Genomic DNA, 21008 nt, shown 5'->3' with positions numbered 1-21008 from the left:
GAAATTAAAGGGCATACAGACCGCTCGCCTTTCATGAGTTCCAAAATCGTATATCTTTTATATTTGCCACGTGCAATACAATCCTTGAGTTAACGCTCCACATCTGCCACTGGAGACATCTGTTTATCATGAACTACTTGAAAGAATATCCCGGATTAAAAGCGCTGAGTCGGTATCGGGGGTCGACCAGCATCCGTTCACAAACACGCCACTTACTCTTCAGCCTGGATGGAGTCGACCGGAGCCACGTAATTACTGGGAATATATCCGCTTCCACCGGTGGTGAGCGAGCGAGCGTCCCACCAGTCCCCCTCGCTGGAGACAGAGAGAGAGCACACACAGACGAAGAACATTAAAGCACTTCATTTCTAATGACCTGACGTGCTCTGAGCCACTGAACACATCAAAGCAGATCTGCAGTTTTTAAGTCTTTAATAGCGACTTCAGCAAAGAGTCTGTTTAACCTTAGGGTCGCCCCAAAATTGAGTCATGGTGAAAAAGATTATAAAAGCAGCTGTGGACAAATCATCAGTCGAGTGATTTGAAACGTGTTTTTCAGTAACAGAAGAAGAACAGCCACTCAGCACTATATAGATTACAGATTAATTTATCTCTATGGCCCCATTGTAAATGCTATCACGACACCATGACACACAATAGGTTTATAAAAAGTTCAAAATCAGTGCAGGAGAGAAAACACTGCTGACCTTCCCTGATTTAGTATAAAACACTGCGAATTTCATTGCTTTATTGTGACTTAAAAGGCATGAAAGTGGAGATAAACGGGGGACGTACTAAAACATCTCCCCGCTTGGACACCCATATTGCTATTAGTTCCACCAGTCGTGTCTCAGCGGTTCTCTCTGCTCCCTTTCTTCACCCACCACTGATCTCTCCGAGCCCATCCTCCATACCTTTTATCTACTGCACCATGGCTTATCGACAAGCGACCTCTCCTCCATGCACTGCTATTGTGAGTTCATACGTTGACTGAGCAACCCTCCAGAGAAACAACAGGCAAACTTTCTACGCTTGTTGGTGCATCATAATGAAGCATCATGTTGTGAGGGACTTGTTTAGTGGTCAAGAGTGGCACCATTGTATCTGCAAAAATCGATTTCTTCGACTTCTCCTGACGGTAACAGCTTGGGTGTGAACATGCCACCTGGAGGTGTTTGGGGTGCAGTCGCAACAAAGGCTATCACAAACGTGCCTGTGTTCAGCGAAACGTGCCACTAGAGGCAGCGCAGACTTCCACCAGGTTTTCTCACATTAGCATCCCATGGAAGGCATTAAAAGTGTTGATGATTCAGCGATTTTATTGGCTCAAGTCAAGTGGACTCATTTGAACTGATAGACAAAACAAATCACCCATGAGAGCATTAAGAATCAGTCAAATTAATAACTGCTTTTAGAATGAACTAATCGCCATTAACAGTATTTAAATATTTGATACTGGAATTATCACATTTAAGCTGAACATCAGGGGGAAGTGCACCATTGATGAGCGAGTGCACAGAGTACAACCTGTATCTGACAGATGTTTAAATCGGCATCTCACTTAGTCAACATTAGTTTTGCATCCTGAATGATGATGGTTAACTAATACACACACACACACACAGATATATATAAACTGCCACACACATTCTTCATTCATGCTTGAGCTGAGTAAAAGCAAGGACGTGTCACATGTCGGCTTCTTTTGTCAACAGTGTGAATGAAGAGACTTCCTTTCATCTCCCTGCGGAGTTTGCCGATTCGACAGGAGCCTTTGAGTAGAAACATCTAGTCGCTCACTATTGCAAGAAGAGTATTCAGTCGGGGAAATGCTCAGTCTACAAAGAGATAGTCATGGGACTGGGATGTTTGGTCACTTGACGTCCACATAGGACACATGCGTTAGTCATTCCCTCTTATTATAGTATTCACATGTGGAGCAGGTGCCACTTTTTGACAGCAGGGGTCAGTGCGGGGAGGTGAAAGGATCCTATTCCAGCAGCTGAGTGTGGGTGGATGCTGTGTAATCCAGACACAGAGGGGATGAGACCCTGTTGCTCAGTGAAGAGCCCTCTCCAAAATAGGTGTGGAATATTGTGCTTATTAGGTTTTCAAAATCAGAAGCTGGAATTAGAGCAAAACTCAGGTTTTTAAGGAAGTGTTTTGGTTTAAAGAAAAACGTCACTGACAAAGACGTCACTGACAATTTCAAGAATTTTTCCCACACATTTCAAATATGTAGTGATATCAATGATCATCAATATTTCGTTGTACTTCTACTTTACTTTATTTTTTGCTTTTATTTTATTTACTATTTTGATAAATATATCAAAAATATTATTTTAAAATTTGACATTGCCTATAGTAACTTTGTGATTACTTTTTTGTGATATTGGTTAAATTATATATATATATATATGTAAGAAGAAGGAAGTGGCAAACCCTCAGAATCAGAATCATGAAAGCTGTCAAGAGTCTTCATGTTTTTCTCAGCAGATCTGCTCGCACTGTAGACAGCAAAGCTGACAAATCGACCTTGTGGGCGCAACTTCCTGTTCAAAGGAAGGAACTCTACTCTCATCTGTGCTAGTGGATGCCACACTCCACCCTGTGTGAACTTTAAATAAACTCGCATCCATGTTAGAAACAGCCTGTGAGGCATCACTGTAGTTCCTAGAAGCCTGTAATAAAGTGTTCTATAAAAGGGAGCTGCCAAAACCCGGCCTCGTTTGCAGCATAATTCAGTACAGAGCGCGCCAGCTCGGTCGTGAGTGAAGGAGATGATTTTTATAGATTTCTCTTCCACATGCTGAAATACAGCCAGCATATTTTCGGCCCTCGTGGACGGCAGAGAATGAAAGTGAGGCACTTTTGCCACAGCTGAAAGGCCAAGCCGAGCCTGGATGCATACCTGAGAGCAAAGGCATCTATGAGAGTTCAGACGCTGTCTGAACTGCTGCTGCTCCGACTTACGTGCTGTTGATAATCTGGAATCTTTCTCCTTTCCTGAAGCTGAGGTCGTCTTCAGTTCGTGCCTCATAATCATAAAGTGCCACAAAGAGGGTGACTCCTGCAGGGGGGATGAAAACATCATCAAAAGGAAGAACATGGCAGATTAGCTATCACAGTCATCTATAGCCTTTAGATAAAAGCATTTATCTGTCACAGTTAGGTGATGATTCCATTTTTGATATGAATCCAGGAAAAATAATCCCCGATATATTAACACCATAGAAGCGAAATAGCAGGATTTATGTTGTAGATTTCATTGATTTTTCTTGTGGAAGTACTGTCTTCTATGGTTGTTACTCACACGCTTCATGTCTTTATCTTGTGATGGCTGTATCTGAGAATATAATCTTACAGTTCTTAAATCAATATTAGATTGACAGAGCATGCAGAAAATCGGCATCATGGTTCTGTATGCCACTATGTACTGAAATACGTATTCACTTTCATTCAATCTCATGTTCTTCAGTTCTCTACAGCGGGTGTTGAAGTCACTGCTTCCGTCACAGAATCCTCAATTTCAAAGTTAGAAATGTCGAAAAGTTTCCAGTAAAAGGTCACCAATAGTATTCTACAAAACTCTCTTCCACATGTGCAGTCAGAGATGCAAGGCGTCCTCTCTTGTGAGGAGTGTCAGAGCCAATAATATGATCATCAACTTCTCCTCTAACCCAAACTAAATCCCATTAACCCGCTGGCCCACCCATGACCCTCAAATTCCTGTCTGCGGGAACGATGGTTTTATGTAACTCGCCTCAAAATTTGTTAGACGGACAACGCCGGGGGCTTGAAACATGGGAAGCTAAAAGGACCAACTTCCCTCTTGCCCCTTCGGTTCTCATGAAGGATGACTCTGAGATGAACCTCTCTGAGTCATCGCTCTTGATGCAGTGGTGCAATGACTCAACTCTGAGCGTCTCCTGGCTCCCTGAACTTTTCCCAGCTTTACATTTGATGGGGGCAACAAAGATGTGTGTGACCTAATCCAACCAATTTAAAGCGTGTCATTTTTAAAAAATGTTTTGCAGATGATGTGGTCCTGTTGGCCACATAAATGTATTTTTGAGAAACATTATTGACATGCATTATGTGATATTCTACTGTTATTTAGCCAGTCTAGATTGACGGACATAGATAGTGTCGCTATCCACTAGAGATTAAAAGCAGAGTTTGTGGTTCACTAAGCAGAAAGTGTCTGGTTTAAGTGGCACAGTATCTTAAAGGGACCTGGCACCACATGGTGCCAATACAACCAACTGTGACAATAACACCTGTCCAGGAACCAAGACATTATTTATTAACTCTGCTACATACTGGCCCAATGGAAGCCTAGGCAAAAACTGCCCTAAAAACTGCCTGACAATGGCTGGACACTAAAACTGAATTCATTTTTATCTTTATTTTTTTTTACCCATCATAACACTTTTAAGCTTTGCTTCACAACCAACAACCAAAAACCCATTTCAATTTGATTTATTCATTCCGAGGGCAAAGTGGCTATCCTGTTTGTATAATTCATTACATCACTACAGACCTGTAAATGGCCTAAAATATCAGGAGTGGGAGTCAGGAATGAAGTCAGGAGGAGACTATGAAAGCTGGGGTTTTATTTTGGCTCCAGGCTTGAGTTATATTGGCGTCAGAATGACCACATAACCTTTGTAGAATACATTTTCTTCGGCCAGAGTACCTGAAATCACCTTCTCCCCTCCTTATCTGCACTCCTAAATCCTCCAGAATTACCTCTCCTCACTGGGAAAAAGTCTTTTAAGCGACTTCAATGTCGCACTTTTATTAGTGGTTATGGGAATGGAATTAGCGATCAGCAGTTTTGCGTCTCTCCAAGGGCAAAATATGACACAGGGATCACAGTCACTCAGGATCAGGGAGAATATAATGATCTTAAACTGCATTTGTTATGATATCATTTCACCAAATCCCAGTCTACTAGTGGGCAGCATGGGTGACACCACAAACCTCTCAGGCACTCTGGCTTCATGAGCCAACTTCATCATTTGATGCTGCATTTTTGAAGCAAGCATTAACCGCCCTCCCAAAACACAACGCTCAGCCCAACTGAGAAGAGAGCGTGTGAGGCATCTGATGATTTGGAGTGTAGATAAACTGCACCAGCTGATATTCATGTGATGGAACACAAGCTAGAGCAGACAGTGGAAAGCTTCTTAACACATGCGCTTACATCAAAGAGGTTTTCTTTTTTCACACCCAAATGTTCCATTTGGTCAACACAAGTGTGTGCGATGGGCAGTATTGATCCGTTTTTAAAGGTCTGGTATTCAATTAGTTACGTAAGATGGGGGCAGGCTGCGTCGTTCCATTTGAGGCTGTTACATCAGCAAAACTGTTGATCAATAAAACGTGTGATGGTGAAGCAGATTTGTGACCGTTAGGCAGAGCAGCTGACGTGCTATAGCAGGGGGCTAAAGGAGGAAAACCACAGCTTACGTCCTAAATTCCTCCAACAGGAGAAAATTAAAAAAAGCCAAAGCCATTGCTGCTCTACTGCCACTATGTGGATTTGGATTATACGGCGCAGAAATTAATCCACACACTGCTAGAGTGGAGTGGAGTGGAAATGCTGAGTTCCTCTGAAGCAGCTGCCCGTTTTCAGACTCTTATAAAGGATATCCTGGAGAGGAAAGTTTGCATCCGAAACTATGTGCAGCCGGACGTTCCTGACAGGGCTGGAGCTGGAAGTGAACCTCTGACCTTCATGTTGTGGATCACTGACACTGCTCCCTTTATGTACGCAATCGTACCCGTCCACTTCAAACAATGTTACAGTCATTGCTGACATACTTCCTTGCGTTCTTTATGCTGGTATTGCTATTAAGCTATATATCCACTGGGGGGGAGCAGCCCAGAGTCATAAGTTTATGACAGCGACAAACTTCAAAATAAACATGACGACTGTCTTGATATTGACAATGTTCCTCTCGCACAAAAGAGGAAAACCAAGGCAGCATTGTATCAGGTGGTGGTCAGTGAAGACTAGTGCTGTGTTCAAAAAATCGATTTTCCGATTCTGAATCGATTCGTACATCAATTCCATAAAATCGATTCGTAGGTCCAAAGATCGGATTAATTAATTTACGTTTTAACACATATTCTCCGGGTCAAGTGCGCATGCGCGCACCTGGAACACCTAAGTCAAAACAACATGCCTCCTCACAGTGGCAACACGAGCAACGTTCAGACGCGACCAAACCAAAAATGCGCTCGACAAAAGCATAGCAATTAGCATGTTATGCCTAATGGAGCTATTGGAAGTTGCAGTTGCAGTGCAGCGGAAATACGACCCACCTCACGAGTCACGTGACGCGACATCACCCAGCGCTTCTTTCCCAGCCATCCACCGGGCCACAACAAATGAAACTCGAGCGAACTTTACCACTACCGGGTAATTCTGCACGCTCTGTCAAAATAACTGAAGCGATTGCGGGCTTCATTTGCAAAGATATGCGCCCGTCTTCCGTCGTTGAGAACGAGGGCTTCAGGCCGCTAATGAAAGTAACAGAGCCACACTACGCTACGGTGTCTCGCAAACGTCTGTTATCCCAAACATGCACCAGTCAGTAAAAGAAAAGGTGATAAGTAAGCTTCAGTCAGCAGTCAGGGTGGGCATTACAAGTGATACGTGGACATCTTCGCAATCTTACGCGAGTCTGACAACTCACTATATTGATGAGGAGTGAGACCTCTTCTCACACGTACTACAGACCACAGAGAACTGTTTACATACTGACCAATGACCGTCAGGTTGCTGGGAAGTCAGTCACCAGCACTCTGTTTACATTTTCAGTGGCTGAGAATACCTTTTTTTCATTTTGATAATAACATAAAAATGCATTCGTATTAAACAGCAGCATCTTTTGGGTGAATGTTTAATGTCATACTTCTAATAATGCACCAGTCCCAGGAGCAGTCACATCTGGCGTTCTGTGTCTGGATCTTTATTATCATTTACTATCAATCCTTCATTAATTTCCTGTTGAATGTCAATATGATACTAGTATTAATACGTTAACTTGTCATGTGATCATGCCAACAGCTCAGAAAATGGTTTAAATACTAACCTGAATCGAGATCGGATCGGATCGAATCGAATCGAATCGAATCGAATCGAGATAATCGATTCTAAGTCATGAGAATCGGAATCGAATCGATTCTTGAAATTAGAATCGATACCCAGCCCTAGTGAAGACGTTAAATATATCAGGACTGGATGACAGACAATTTACGCCATTGTTATGTCGTCTTCATGTCTCATCAGAGCAACATATCGGGTAGTGTCTGCAACACTGTCCCCCACGGGTTCTGATGGGGGAGAAATATGGACGAAATACATGCAGAGCACGGACAAAAGGCTCTGTCCGTAACCTTGAGCATAAATGGGAACAACAAGGTTTCAAAGTGTACCCCAAAATTCTTGACTCCTATTTTAACTAGTAAGTCAACAAAATTTCATTTTTCAAAGCAAAATGTCCTATTTATCTCATGCTGGCCACTAGTACACTGGGATTTGGTGAAATGTACTTCATTGATGCAGTCAAACTGATGGGTACCTGTTCCTCCGCGGGTCCTCAGAGTTCCAGTGTGAGAGGAAGTGCTGACTCCACCGAAGACGGCCATCCCCTGTCCAACTGGTGCGTGAAAGTTGTTGTAGTTGGGGATGGCAGTGACCCCAAAGCTGGGATAATGCTGAGGTGTGGGGTCCACCCCGTAACGGTAGCCTGCTCCATGGGAGATGCTGGTGTCCCGATCATCAGTGAGTTTAGTTGCTTCCTTGTCCTTGCATTGCACACAGCCCATTATCTAAAATCTGTGGGTGACACAAGGACAAGCAACACTTCACTCAGTGATGTTTGTGTGTACAAACAAGACAGACGTTGCATCTTCCTCACTACAAATAAGGAACCCCGCTAAACATAGCCAGAAAAACAAATACATTTTTCACTAGATCAATTATTCATTCATGTAGCTCCAGTGGATAATAAGTGAAATGTCCCTTGGTACCAGTGCAAATCCCTGTTGTCACAAGGCGACTTTAATATTTTCAGTTCTACTTGATTAAATACTCTTTGCAAACATGAATCTGTGGATAAACCATGTTTCAATAGCAAAAAGTCTTGAGATCCTACCCAGCCGTAGTCAGTTTTCTATTTAAGTCTGGAAAGCTCTGACCTCTTCTACACCCTGACACACGGTTTGGTCTCGGGATGAGTCACACAAACAACATGTCAACAGCCCCCCCGTTGATCATCTGGCTGATGGCTGGTGGGAGGACAGGTTGTTACTGGATGCTGCCTTTATCACACCGTGGAACCATCAGAGACCAGCACTTCACCTGCCTCCCACACGTCTGGACGGCGTTCAAATCTGTTATGCTCAAAATGTGTTAGACAAAAAGCGATAGCAGGAAGTGCTGCTGGAGAGAGAAATCCAGCAGCTTGACATGAAGCTGGTGTTTATTAATTCAAAAAGAGGACTGATTCGAAGCTGAATTTCCACAGAAATCTTCTACATCTCTCACCACTGAATTGGTGAAGGGCAAGCTTTAGTCATGTATCCCGCACATCTTGTGCCACACCAGAAGAAAGAACTTCAGAGAAGATCACTTGGTCAGTGGTTTCCCTAAGATACACAAGAGATAATCCAGAACACATCATTCGATTTAGCATATAATGTAGAGTGCATATACAGAATGGGGTAGATCATTAAGTGTGGCCCTTCAACTACAGGAAGCAGCTCAAGTTCTTTGTCATGAAATCTTTGGTGTTTTGTTGGTTCTGTCGTGGTTGTGGTCGAACATCTTTCTCACTGGGTGTTCACTATTGATGGGTAGATGAGGTTTCATGACACAGCAGTCTAAAGCTATTGAGGTTACATGAAACTGTGTCCTGATTACCTACCAGACGGCACTGTAAAATTATATCAACAAAACCTCACGTCATTTCTCTACCAAGAGCGCCATCCTTTGGCCTCTGAAAACTCATCAGCCCTGCAATACTGTTTCATGACACCTTATATATCCATCACTCGTGTTCACAGAAAACCAAGTACTGCGTGTGAGGCTTCTGACCTTGGTCCATCAGTCACTAACATTCATACCTGACACGCAACTTGTCCTCTCACTTCCATTGTCAAGAGCAAAGGTAGGGGCACACAACATTTCCACCAGTCTAACCTAATCCTCTGTGGATTACTTTACACTACACTGAACTTAACCTTGACAGGACAGAGCTGTTTTTCCTTCCAGGGAAGTGCTGTCCCACCCAAGACCTTAGCTCCCTTGACATCTGTGGTAGCCTTTTTCAGACAACAAACAACCTGGGTGAGACACTCACCAACCAGCGGTCTCTTATTTTCCGAGTTTGTTGCAGCAGGGAGCAAAACAAGTTACTTTTCTGTGGTATAAATGGAATAAATAAATGGATTAATGGAATTTGTTTCAACTTTAAGATACTGACTTGAAGACGTAACAATGGAAACAGTGTTTATTTCACTGAGCAATACAGAATGCACTATCAACTTTCAGTTGGTTTCTACAGGACTCAACTTCAAGCTGTTCCAGGAGTCCACAGGAACGTATTGGAAAAGGTATTGTTGTGTTCATCCACACAGGGAACCATAATCAAATCCATCAGACACAGAACTAGGGCCAACTGTCTCCGTGTGGATTGATCAGGGAAACTTTATTTATCCCTCCAACCAGAATTAGCACATACAAAATATAAACATTGGACGTAACATCTGGAAAACATCTTTCAAACAAGTTGTGGAATCAAATGAGAGGGTTTGTGTTGTGCACTAAACATTTTACACAAACTAACCTTAACCGCCACGCGCCAAGCTGAAAACACCCTAGAACACAATCCATCCATCACAATCCAACTGAACCAAATAGAGAGAAAACCTTATCTAACAAACCTAGAATTCGGTTCTCTGGATTTGCTGCAAGCACCCACACTGTAGCAGGAATGGATCAGTCGTGCACATGGTTTGAATTAAAGTCCTCGATTACAGACTACACCACGTTGTAAAATTAAGTCTGACTGGTCTATTTATAGCACTGGGGTCTTTCCTCTGAAAAATAAACAGTTTGAAAATGGCATGAAAACACCTTATTCTCTGGTTGATCTTGCCACATTCCACATGATGATTACGTCTGTTTAGAAAAAGAAGTTTGGGTCTATATAATGAGTAGCAGATCTAAGTCCTCAGTAGTTCCCTGTTCAATGTGAAATCAATAATATTACGCTTTCTCCGTTTCACTTGTGTATTTCCTCAACAACAACAACATGTAGAACGGGGAAGCCAGAAATTCCTTTAGTTAGCAGCAGCAATTACACAGCCTGGAAATAAAAGCGGCTCACTCTTGAAGTGCCACAAATTGGAAAGTACACCCCTTCTATGCTGAGATAATTACTAAAACAGCAGCTGCTGAGAAGACGCTGACATACTGACAGTCGGAAACTATTCTGAGCACAGCAGGATGACACAAGAGTGACAGAAGAACCCATGATCTTCCAGAGAAATTCTAAGTTACGGATGATGTGATGATATGGATGATGGGAAATTATAGAAAGCGCATAAAAAGAGAGATGAATTTCACTTTGTCACACTGTTGCGTGAGGATCCTTTGTGTCAGAGGAGTAGGACTCCGCCTTTTAAGGCAGGGCCTTAAGGAGGCCAGTGAAGGATTGTGTTTCCTGTCATCATGGCAAATCGGCAAATCTCGAACCCCAGTCTCCAATCGGAGACACCCACTCTGGTGGGGAAAAATCCAGGGGAGACCTGCAAACCACCTTCATGGTTTCCTTTAGTTTATCTTACGGACATTCTGATGACAGAGCCTGCACGTTCCCATCTGCCGAGCCCATGCTCCATCGAACCCTCACCAGTGACCAAGAACCAAAGATATTTGAACGCCTTCACTGGGGGGAATGGACAAGGCATTCCACCTTTTAATGAGTGTGCAGACTACAACAGGGACATACCAGGGAGTCCCCACAGACTCAGCTAGAAACCACACCAATGTGGAAAGAACAACAACCACACTTTTAGTCACATGAAATGGACTTATTTGAAGAAGTTGCCAAAGAAACAAACCAACGTTGGCAGAAACACAATCACGAAATAAACACGAGACACAATACAACTTCATTCCTCATTGCATTCAGAGCAGCTAACAAGCAATTCTCACAACAATGTTTCACCTTCTGGTTTTAAAATGAGCTACAGTTACATACAGTACATTCATGCGACCTGATGGAATCCCGCTCAAGGCTTTCTCAGAGGCTGTGATTTACTTCGCATTATTGCTATGAAATGTAGAAATTACGCTCACGCTCCTGTTGAACTGATTGTCATCATGAAATTGATTTTTTTAAATAGAAATATTCCAAAGGGAAAAAAGGTTAAATAGACGACTAAAAAAATACATTTTTCACACCTTCCGCTGAGTCCTTCTGGGGTTGACCCCAGCCCTTCGCTGACAGCAGGGACTGACGTGCGTTGCACGCGTGGTTAATGCAACAATGCCACCTCTTCTGTATCCAATCAGCCACAGCTACCTCACAGTCACTTCAGCAACGACACAGCGGACCATGCAGCAGCCCTCCGACCGCCATGTAAGACCTCTAGCCCAGCACATCCTTCGCATGAATTATTCACCAAGGATGGCACGTGGACCTGGTGCAGCTTCATCTCCACCCAGCACACTTCTCTTCGACAATCTTGAATTGATGATCAGAAATGAATGCAGGGAACAGGTTGGCAAACAAATATTAAATAACATACTGTATTGTCGTGTTAACTGAAATATTGTCTGTGCTTATATAAGGTCAATGTTTTTGGACTATCTTTATACTTACACCCATGATGACAAGTAAACAAACAGAAGCGAGAGACAAATCAGATACAGCATCCATGCCACAAAGAAATGATAAACTAGAAAATATACAGAAAGGAATTATGCTGTCAAATATAAGATCCTGAACGAGGTCTCCACAGTGAACCAGCGGACCACCAGTGACGTTATCTTCGCAGCTAGTTGAGTTTAAATAAACCTCCCTGGTGGAGGCAATGAGTACAGAAAAACAATCCAAATGAAAGACAACACTACAAAAACATAACAAAGATATTGGGCTCATGGACTTGTTGCAAACTGATATATTGCCAACAAGCAAACACAACTAGTTCCCAAACTCTTCATAACTTTTCTGGAGATTATTCACTCTTCAATAGAAATTATTCTAAAATCAGAGCCGATAAGTGGGTAAGGCTGTGTCACCTTCAGCTACTTCCTCGCGGCAAAGACAACAAGTGAAATATCTCTGACAGCGTAATGAGTCTGGACACTGATGGGAAAATGATAAATGAGCCCATTAATTTCTGAGAAGACGAACTCCATAATACGTCTACAACAGCGACAAACGTTTGGTGGACTTTATTGGGCAGAAATGCTGTTGCTGGACGGTAAAAACAGAATCATGAGAAACCATTGGGTTCAAAGACGGCAGCAAGTAATGAGCTTGGCCTTTATCAGCCTGGCAAATGTCTGTGCCGACGTGTGGTTGGCAAACAAGCTAACAGAAATCTAGTAATCTGATTACCAAACTGGCAGTTGTAATCGAATAGACTTGCACAGTTGACATTTGTAGGATTGATGCCCAGAGACTTGTTAATTGAGTTTAACGTGATAACAGATGATGCCGGTTGACTAAAACTAATTCTACCAGCTGATAGCATCTAGAGAGAGAAACACAATAAGAGCTCATGGTCCGAGAACCTGGCGCTGATGGAGACATTGATGCGACGAATCAGACTCGTGTGTTTTTTGACACTGAAGTCAGAAGGAAATAAGTGACGCTACTAACATTAGTTACATTGATTTTAGTGGAACTACAAGACTAGTTAAACTTGCATTAAACTTCTAACTGAAGTCCCAGACTTATATGACTGCAGTACTTAGCCTAAACACCTGTAAGCACCACAGCGCCATTGAATGGGCACCAAAAAATTGGTGGATAAACTGTGACTTTGCTACAACAGTTACACTCATCTCGATTCTAGAGACATGTACAGTATATGAATACCATCGACACCTTGCACCCCTTGTCACCTAACAACACGAATCTGCTCCCTTGTGATGAGACAGTGTGCTCTCAACCTTCTTCCTTAGAGGCAGCAAGTGTCTTCTAAATAGCTAAAGAAAAGCAGGATTTTAACTGGTAGAAAGGGTCGTTGTTTAAAACCCTAATGACAAAACAGTTGTCAAATTAGTTGCTGAGCACCTGCACAGAATAATTGGATGTTCGCCACACAGCTGATGGATGAGCGGGTAATGAAGCACGGAGCAGCTGATGCCAAACTATGACATCAGATTACACAGTGAGGCGATCACACTTGCGTGGCAGGGGAGTCGCAGGACTGACAGCAGATCTGCCTTTATCAAACGCCAGTTAAGATTTAATTTAGGGAGACGTAGCATAGACAGTTTGTATGTTGTCAACGGACTCGATGTGAAATATCACAGAATAAACAGAATTCCTCATCAGGTCCTGATAAAGACAGCCAAGCATGCAGCATGGCCTGGCATCATAAGGAACAATACTGACAGACGACTGTTGTCCTCACTAAGACTGGGAGCAGTCAGAGGTCATCGGCCTGAGCTGTGAGCATATGCGATTAGCGATGTGCTGCAGTTTTTCAGAGTGCAGCATTAATGCCCGGCCTTGGCCGCCCCGCATGCTGTCACACCAGATTATAGCACTTGTCAACAGGGTCACTCTGTTCATGCAAGCTTGCCATTTAGTTATGATCCTGGGGTTGAGGCCAAGTCGGAGTCAGAGGTCACACTAAGATAACATTACTGTTTCTCTTCCAACTTTGAAAACTAAGATCAGCTCCTAACCAGCTGTTCTGGATGCAGGTTTCTGGATGGGCTAAGGTCATGTCAGTGGTACTTGACCTCAAACAGCTTTCTTTGAGCTTTCAATGGATGACTACAACAGTTTACAATATCTCAAATCCAAGTTGAAGAAACACTACAGTATTTACCATTCAAATGAAGCCAGGGCCAGAAAACAACTTGGGCCTAGGGCCCAAATATAAACTGCCAAGTGTTTCCATGTGAGATGGCACACCGAAAAATTACTAGCACAATTCAGTGAAAGATGAAAATGAACGCTCGAGATAAACAAGTGTCTCTTGTAGTATGGGTGGGTGGTGAGAGCGGACCATTATTGCAATGTGATGCAACTCCAAACACAGATGGAAATATTAGCCTTTAAGAATTAAAAGGGAGTCTGATATTGCAGACTTGTATTTTCTGTTCCGGACTGTTGAATAATGATACATTTTATTTGGCTACCAAACCCAGACCGGTATAAGTGTTGGACCCTTGTGTGAATGCGTTTGACACAGATAAAATCAGCCAAATAAATTCCCATTTCAGATTCTAATCCTAGCAAGATAATTATAATCGGGCCACATTATTTGAAGCACATATCAACTGGTGGGCCAGGACCCAAAAGTGGGTCATGATGCTACATTCAGTGGGCTGTAGGACCAAAATAAAACAGACTATTTGATTTGTTATTTTAACCAGTTGTGAACGAGTGATTTAAAGGATATTTATTCAGTCGAACTTGCAAATAAGTTCGGACAACAACGGCAATAGCCGTCTTCCTACCCGACAAACACGTTCAAAGCGCTATGTGAAAATGTGGTTGCACTGCAGATAACACTGCATGAAATAAATCTTCACTTTATTCTCTGCTGCTGTACTTCATTGAGAGGCAGAGCACAATAAAGTGAGCCTTGATCAAAGGAGCTGAAGGCGACTGAAGCAGAGAGCAAGAACAGAGGCTCATCTGAAGGGGTCAAGTGGAGAATTAGGGGGTGTAAAGTGGAGGATGAAAGGAATTTGTATAAGAGAAAAGGAATATGAAACTGGCGAACACCAGCTAAAGAGAGAACCTGCATTAAGACAATTAACTGCCTGCTGTTGTGAGGACAGCCAGGAAGGACCAGCTCCCAACACTCCCTGTTCGCAGTCCTGACAAGTGTCAGGCTTTCCTGTAGGCTGGTGAGGCTCATGCATTTGTCGACAGATGGAAAAATGCTCTCACACATGCATTAAATATAGCTTGGCAGAAAAATCTAGTGCCATCAATTCCTGCCTTAATTATTCATAAAAACACAAGCCTTGTGTGTGGGAGGCATGACGGCAACTGTCAACCGCAGAGCCACAAGAACCAGGATATCTGACGGGTCAAAACCAAAGTTCAGTCTCAAGGTAGCAAACTCAAGGCGTATGGATTCAACCTTCGCAACTCTAATGGTTGAGAAAATATAGCAGCCATTCGGCACTCGAGGTCGACTCTCACTGTCATGTCGTCACACAATGATGTTGGGGACATGGAATTTTGCATCCTGTGGTGACACCGAAGTCTTCCTATCTCCTGGCATCCCATGACAAACCATAACCTTTCTTTTAAGCCACACGCTACATGAGGCATCAGGATACACGTCAGAAGGTGGAACGTGCTTCAATTGAAAGCCCAGTGCGTCAACATGCTACACTGCAGGCTGACTGTCAGAAACCAACTTTCCCAGCGGCAATATATTACACCATGGAAGTGAGAACGCGTTGACCAAACAACATAAAAATGAGGAATAAAATGGCCCAGAAATTATGAAAGAAATAAAAAAATTCAGTCTAAAAAAAAAAATTTCAACACACCAACAGTGTTTCTAAATGATGCTGTCATGACAGCGGTGTCTGTGGAGTTGTGAGTTTAGGAGAGTGATCTTCAAACAGCTACACACTGGAATCATTGAAAGTCTCTAGTTTTCCAATGATTGACAGGATATCAAGCATGGAGGTGGTCTTGCAGCCACCATGTGACACGGATAGGGAGAAAGAGATCGTTGTTATTTACGTTCAGCCACAAGGACTGGATCTAGTTTATGGCTAGTCTCTCAGCTTTCCCTAGTGGATCCACAGAGTAGCAGAATGGCCTCCACTCCTGACAATGAAGGCCTTACAACCCTCAACAGGAAACCTTTCCTTCTCAGTTTAACACACTATCCCTTTGGCATAGTGTGAGAAGCATGATGATCTATGAAATAAGAGCTTGGTTAGTATGTGCATCTCGTCAGTAAGAGTAAATGGTCATCCAAAGAATCTCAATAGAAACTCACAGCAGATCAGTGGGGGGAATATTGGCCTCCATTCTTTGACAGTGTGAAGTAAATTAAGTGAAACAACCAGATATTAAAAGGAGAGGTCTAGAAAATGGACCATCGTATGCTTTAGACAAACCTTCCTGCTAAACAGGATGTTGTGCAGGGGTTTCTTCATGCTGGTGTATTTATATTTATAATAAATTCAAATTTTAACAGCTGAAGGGAACCACAAAAGGACGTGTCTCTGCCTGATTTAGTAACACCATTGCAGCGAATGCATCACAGTAGATGAAGGTTAAGATGCAGCAGACGACTGACACACAACAGTTGGCAGGAAGTGGTGAAAGGCGCCCTCGGTGTTTGCTAAGTTTCATCTTACATCTCTGGGAACAAAACAAGCTGTGGGGTTTTCAGATTCAGTTTCTACACTTGCTTCTCCCATTCGCATGTGGGCACTTTTGCTGACAATGTGTCTTTCTCCAGCAGAACAGTCGCCCTATAAATAGGCCACAGATACATTTCCCTCCTTCTTTCAGACTCACTCAATTGCAAATGGGCTGAATTGGAGTCAAACAGGGCCATGGCTCGAGTTGGGAGTCTGACGTCGTCTCATGTTCTTGTCATCCCTAATTCTCCTCCAACACTATAGCGTCCATCTTTAAATCTTTCAACTGCTGTCTTCGCATCAAGTGGGGATGTCGTTCTCGTCACGGCATATACATGTTTTATTACCTCGCAGTCACACGCAGCGTTCACTCCAGCCTGCATGATTGAGAGCAGCACAGGAGCCGCAGACTCAAGACAACTGCTTCCTTTCTAGCAAATTTGAGGTTTTAAGTAATTTGCTATTACAAAAAAGCATGGTGGTTACAGCAGATGCTACATTAAAACCACACTATACATGCAGGTATGTGTCCCGGTTACATTAAACTGTGCTTTATTATCGCTGATCAACATCAGGTCGGACCACTTCACATTTCGATCACAATCAGAAAAGAAAGAAAATATTGATACTCTGAAAATATCCAATACACAGACCTAATCACAACAGGTTAGCTTCAGTGATGAAGTGAAGTTAAATTGATGGATCTACTGAGAACTCTTCAAACTCAAGGTCAAACTGCTGACGTCAGGTTTAGATGAAGCAGAATATGAAAAACGCAGGTAGTCAATAGGGGCATAAGTTTCTGATCAAAGTTTTATATTCAAAGACATTAACTGATTGTCAAAAAACAAGAAAAGTCTGAAATATAAAACTTCTAAAATATATAAGGTCATTATGTAATACAGAAAGAAAAACGTGTGTGAATGTGTTAGAGGTAACTTCATGAGGACAAGTCAAAAGTAAGGTCTGTGGTCCACGTCATGACCGTGCCATGACTCAATATGGCGCATGCTGTAACTCACGGTGCCTATTACCACTGCTCACACAACAGGTGTCATCATGCACATTAACAACTGAGGGGATCATAACTTGGCTTTAAAATCAAATATGTATTCCTGAACAAAACCATTTTGGGCTTTTGTTGTTGTTGGACTACTGCGATTGAGCTAGTCACTGCCTTTTAGCGCATCAAATATGAAGGCAAAAAAAAAATAGTTACAAATATCATTGTGCATTGGACTGAATATCAGGTAGCAAAATATTATAAGCAGTGTTCCACAAACACAATCACTTTTGTTCCAATGAGTGGATGGTTTAAAATGAAGATGACATAAAACTCCTCAGTTCATGTCCAATGCAACACGTCTAAACAAAGCAAGCACAGCCACACATCACCCAACCACGGCGAAACTGCCTCCCCTGTACGGTTGCTAGGTTACCACATTCCTGAGGACAGTGAGCACTATCGGTCCACGCTCCGCCAGCAGAACCAGGCTGGCGGTGGCGAGAGGAAATGACAGAGTAGCCATGACGATTCAAGAGCTTGACCGAAAATAATGGGAGTGAGTGTGACATCACTTTATCTGTCCGCACGGTTTCACACGTGCCCTGAAAGCAAAGGCACATCTGTTGTTTTTGTGTGTCAGCGTGTGACAGACTCCAGTCACACGAGCCACTGAGAAGCGTGTGTGCATTTCAGGTGTGACCCTTAGAACCAGCGTCCCTGAACAGAGGAGCACACATGCTTGCGTGTTGCTCGTTGGATATTTATACGGAGTAGTTCTATAAAGTATTGAGGGATAGCTTGCATGTAAGAGAGTGTAGTTACACTGTAGGAAATGAAGGTCCACACATTCAGAAGACGACTTCAATGAAAGATGGGTTGATGGCCCTGAACTTGTGAAGGGTGTTTAATTCTACTATGAATAAGGTTGGATATACTATATACAGGCACAGTAGTCCTCCAGACCTTACTCTTATAGGGCACTCTTAACACACTACTGTGAGAAAAAAATGTTTCTCACTCCTGGATTAGTGGATGACCCGTTTACATCCCTCACCACAGCTGCTTTCACTGTATGTGAGAGATTACAAAGTGATGTTCTGGTTCATATTGATGTCAGCATGTCAGGCCGTGCCCTACATTCTGTTCCCCAACGTTTTTCTAATGATTTTCTCCCGAGTGTGCGCTAAAGAGTTTTTGTTTCTGTTCAGGATTTTTCTGTCAATGCATATTCATGAATCCATGCGAATAAATTTCAAGTTTCAATCCGGCAAATTTGAGCAAATTCATTTGACAGTTAACAAAGTTTCTTGGCAAAACTGGTGACATTGTAGAAGATGTAGCTTCCTCTAAAGAAAGGTAAACTAAGTTTATGACTGTGTTAATGCTTAACTACAGGCACAGGGGAAAGAATACTGGTTCAAGCCCCGATGGGTGTTCGTCCTGTTCTACACATCAGTAGCTGTAAATCGTCCGAGCAGCCGTCAAAACACAGGTTGAAACGACTGTAATTCCTGAAGGGCTGCTCATTAAGCCGCGAGCTAAGCCCACTGGGACCCGGGTCGGCATATGGCCGCAACTCTGGAGACGGCCTCCCCACATCCGGCTGCCTTATCCCCTCATTATAATTAAACTGCTCCAGCTCCAACATGTGGAGGACTGATGGAAAATGTGACTGTTGACTGTGCTGTGGATAGGAGGCTACTTGAGCTACCTTGAGCGTAAACAGCTTTACTTTTTTTAACCATTTTCCTCGGCCAAAAAAAAATCTTTATTGTGAGCAGATCCAGGGATGAGACCACCTGATGTCACGGTGCATCTCCATTGCCTAAACAGCCGTCACATATGGGCAATGAGTCAACAATGAGCAGATACAGCTGCTGCTGTTCGGCCCATCTGATTCCACGCCTCTGCTTTTCACACCAGCTAATAAATATCTATGTTCATTGTTTTCTCTTTCAGCCATACGGAGGCCAACATACTTGATATGCACGGCGGAAAACAGGGGCCTGTGTGTCCTATAAAAGCACTGGGATGCTGCTTGTGTCGTCTATGAGCATTTATTGAAGAATAATATTTCTATTCTGCTGTTTCTCACAAGGATTTACTAAGACCTCTTTGCCAACTTGATTTATGAGCAGCTAAAAAGAAACACAGAAGGACACGGCAGAAAACAAATATGCTAATTGCAACAGACACAAGCAATCTCAGAAGTCATCATTAATTAGAACTAACTACTCGCTGGATTCGAAGGCCCCTGTTGCTGAAATGGAGCTGTGAGTTTGACTTAAGTGCAATCCAGTTTAATGATGCCATGTGACTACAGAAATTCCCAAAGAGACACCTAAAGCAAGCGTACAAACATCTGAGTGGATTCCCTCATCCCTCAACTCTAACGCAATGTTTTCATTGGAACTGGCAATCGCTGTCTTTTGACAAACAAGCTACGGCACTCTGCAGCGCACTCATATTCATGAAGACATCACAGAGGTAAATATTATTTCGGTAACTCAGACTCCAAGCAGGGATGGTGCGGCGTTGACTGATGAACCAGCTCATACACTGTGATGAATCCCAGAGCTGAGGTCGGCCAGTGGGGCAGAAGACAGCTGAGGCAGCTCATAAACTTGTTTTTCTCACAATAACTGTGGGACACAGATGCTTGGATGCAAGAGAATCTGACGCGTTGGTGAGTGGATTTAAAAACACCAGTATAGTCCAGGCCTCCAAAGGGATCGTATTCAAGTCATGAGCTTGTAGAGCGGACATCATGTTTAACAGACACAACCTACATGTGCTACACGTTGTCAGCCATGTTTGCGCTCACAAATTCACACACCGAGCACATGATTAATCGTGACTAATTATCGTGTTTACAATGGTGATCAAAATAATCGTGATTGGAATTTTGGTCATAACCATGCAGCCCGACCTAACACAGAGGAGCTTTTCTAAACACAGCTCTGCAATAGCTTGGAGCTTGTTGCTGAAATAATTATTCCAACAATTATTATTTATTTTACTTGAATATATTCATCTTTGCCCTTGTCTCTTGGATTGGAATACTTCGCCCGTGTTAGAGACAAGTTATATTGTTTTTTGTTTGTTCGAAACAAAACAAAATGCCACTTGAACTTTTGATTCCAGGATGTTGAGGTGCAATGCTTTCTGCTAAAATAAAAGTGTTCTCTCTCTCGCTCGCTATATTTGCGAAGACCTCTCATTGACATAATGCTTTCACCAGCCTCTCACCTTGAACTCCAAAACAAATGGCTAATCTTAAAAAGCCAAACTTAAACCCAATTATAATGACCCAGTTATTTTGATGTTTACACGCTCAAAACTTTATGTTGAGGAGCCAAAATCACCTCACAAGATCAGTCTCTTGTCAAA

At 42.8% G+C, this 21008-nt stretch overlaps 1 protein-coding gene across 5 annotated transcripts in view; it reads right to left on the bottom strand.

Moving 5' to 3' along the window:
- LOC128768013 (tyrosine-protein kinase Fyn) overlaps window positions 1–21008 on the bottom strand; it is a 44537-nt gene that overhangs the window by 9603 nt on the left and 13926 nt on the right. For all 5 annotated transcript variants that reach the window (XM_053880515.1, XM_053880509.1, XM_053880512.1 and 2 more), the window contains 3 exons: window positions 7596–7852; window positions 2974–3070; window positions 217–315 (listed from right to left, as the gene is read on the bottom strand). In XM_053880515.1, coding sequence (XP_053736490.1) covers window positions 217–315; window positions 2974–3070; window positions 7596–7842 — 443 coding nt within the window. In that variant the 5' untranslated portion in view covers window positions 7843–7852. The remainder of the gene's footprint in view (window positions 1–216; window positions 316–2973; window positions 3071–7595; window positions 7853–21008) is intronic.

The sequence above is a fragment of the Synchiropus splendidus genome, chromosome 12 (genome assembly GCF_027744825.2).
Source record: "Synchiropus splendidus isolate RoL2022-P1 chromosome 12, RoL_Sspl_1.0, whole genome shotgun sequence".
In the NCBI taxonomy this organism is placed as follows: domain Eukaryota; kingdom Metazoa; phylum Chordata; class Actinopteri; order Syngnathiformes; family Callionymidae; genus Synchiropus; species Synchiropus splendidus.
This window is presented reverse-complemented; position numbering and strand designations above follow the sequence as displayed.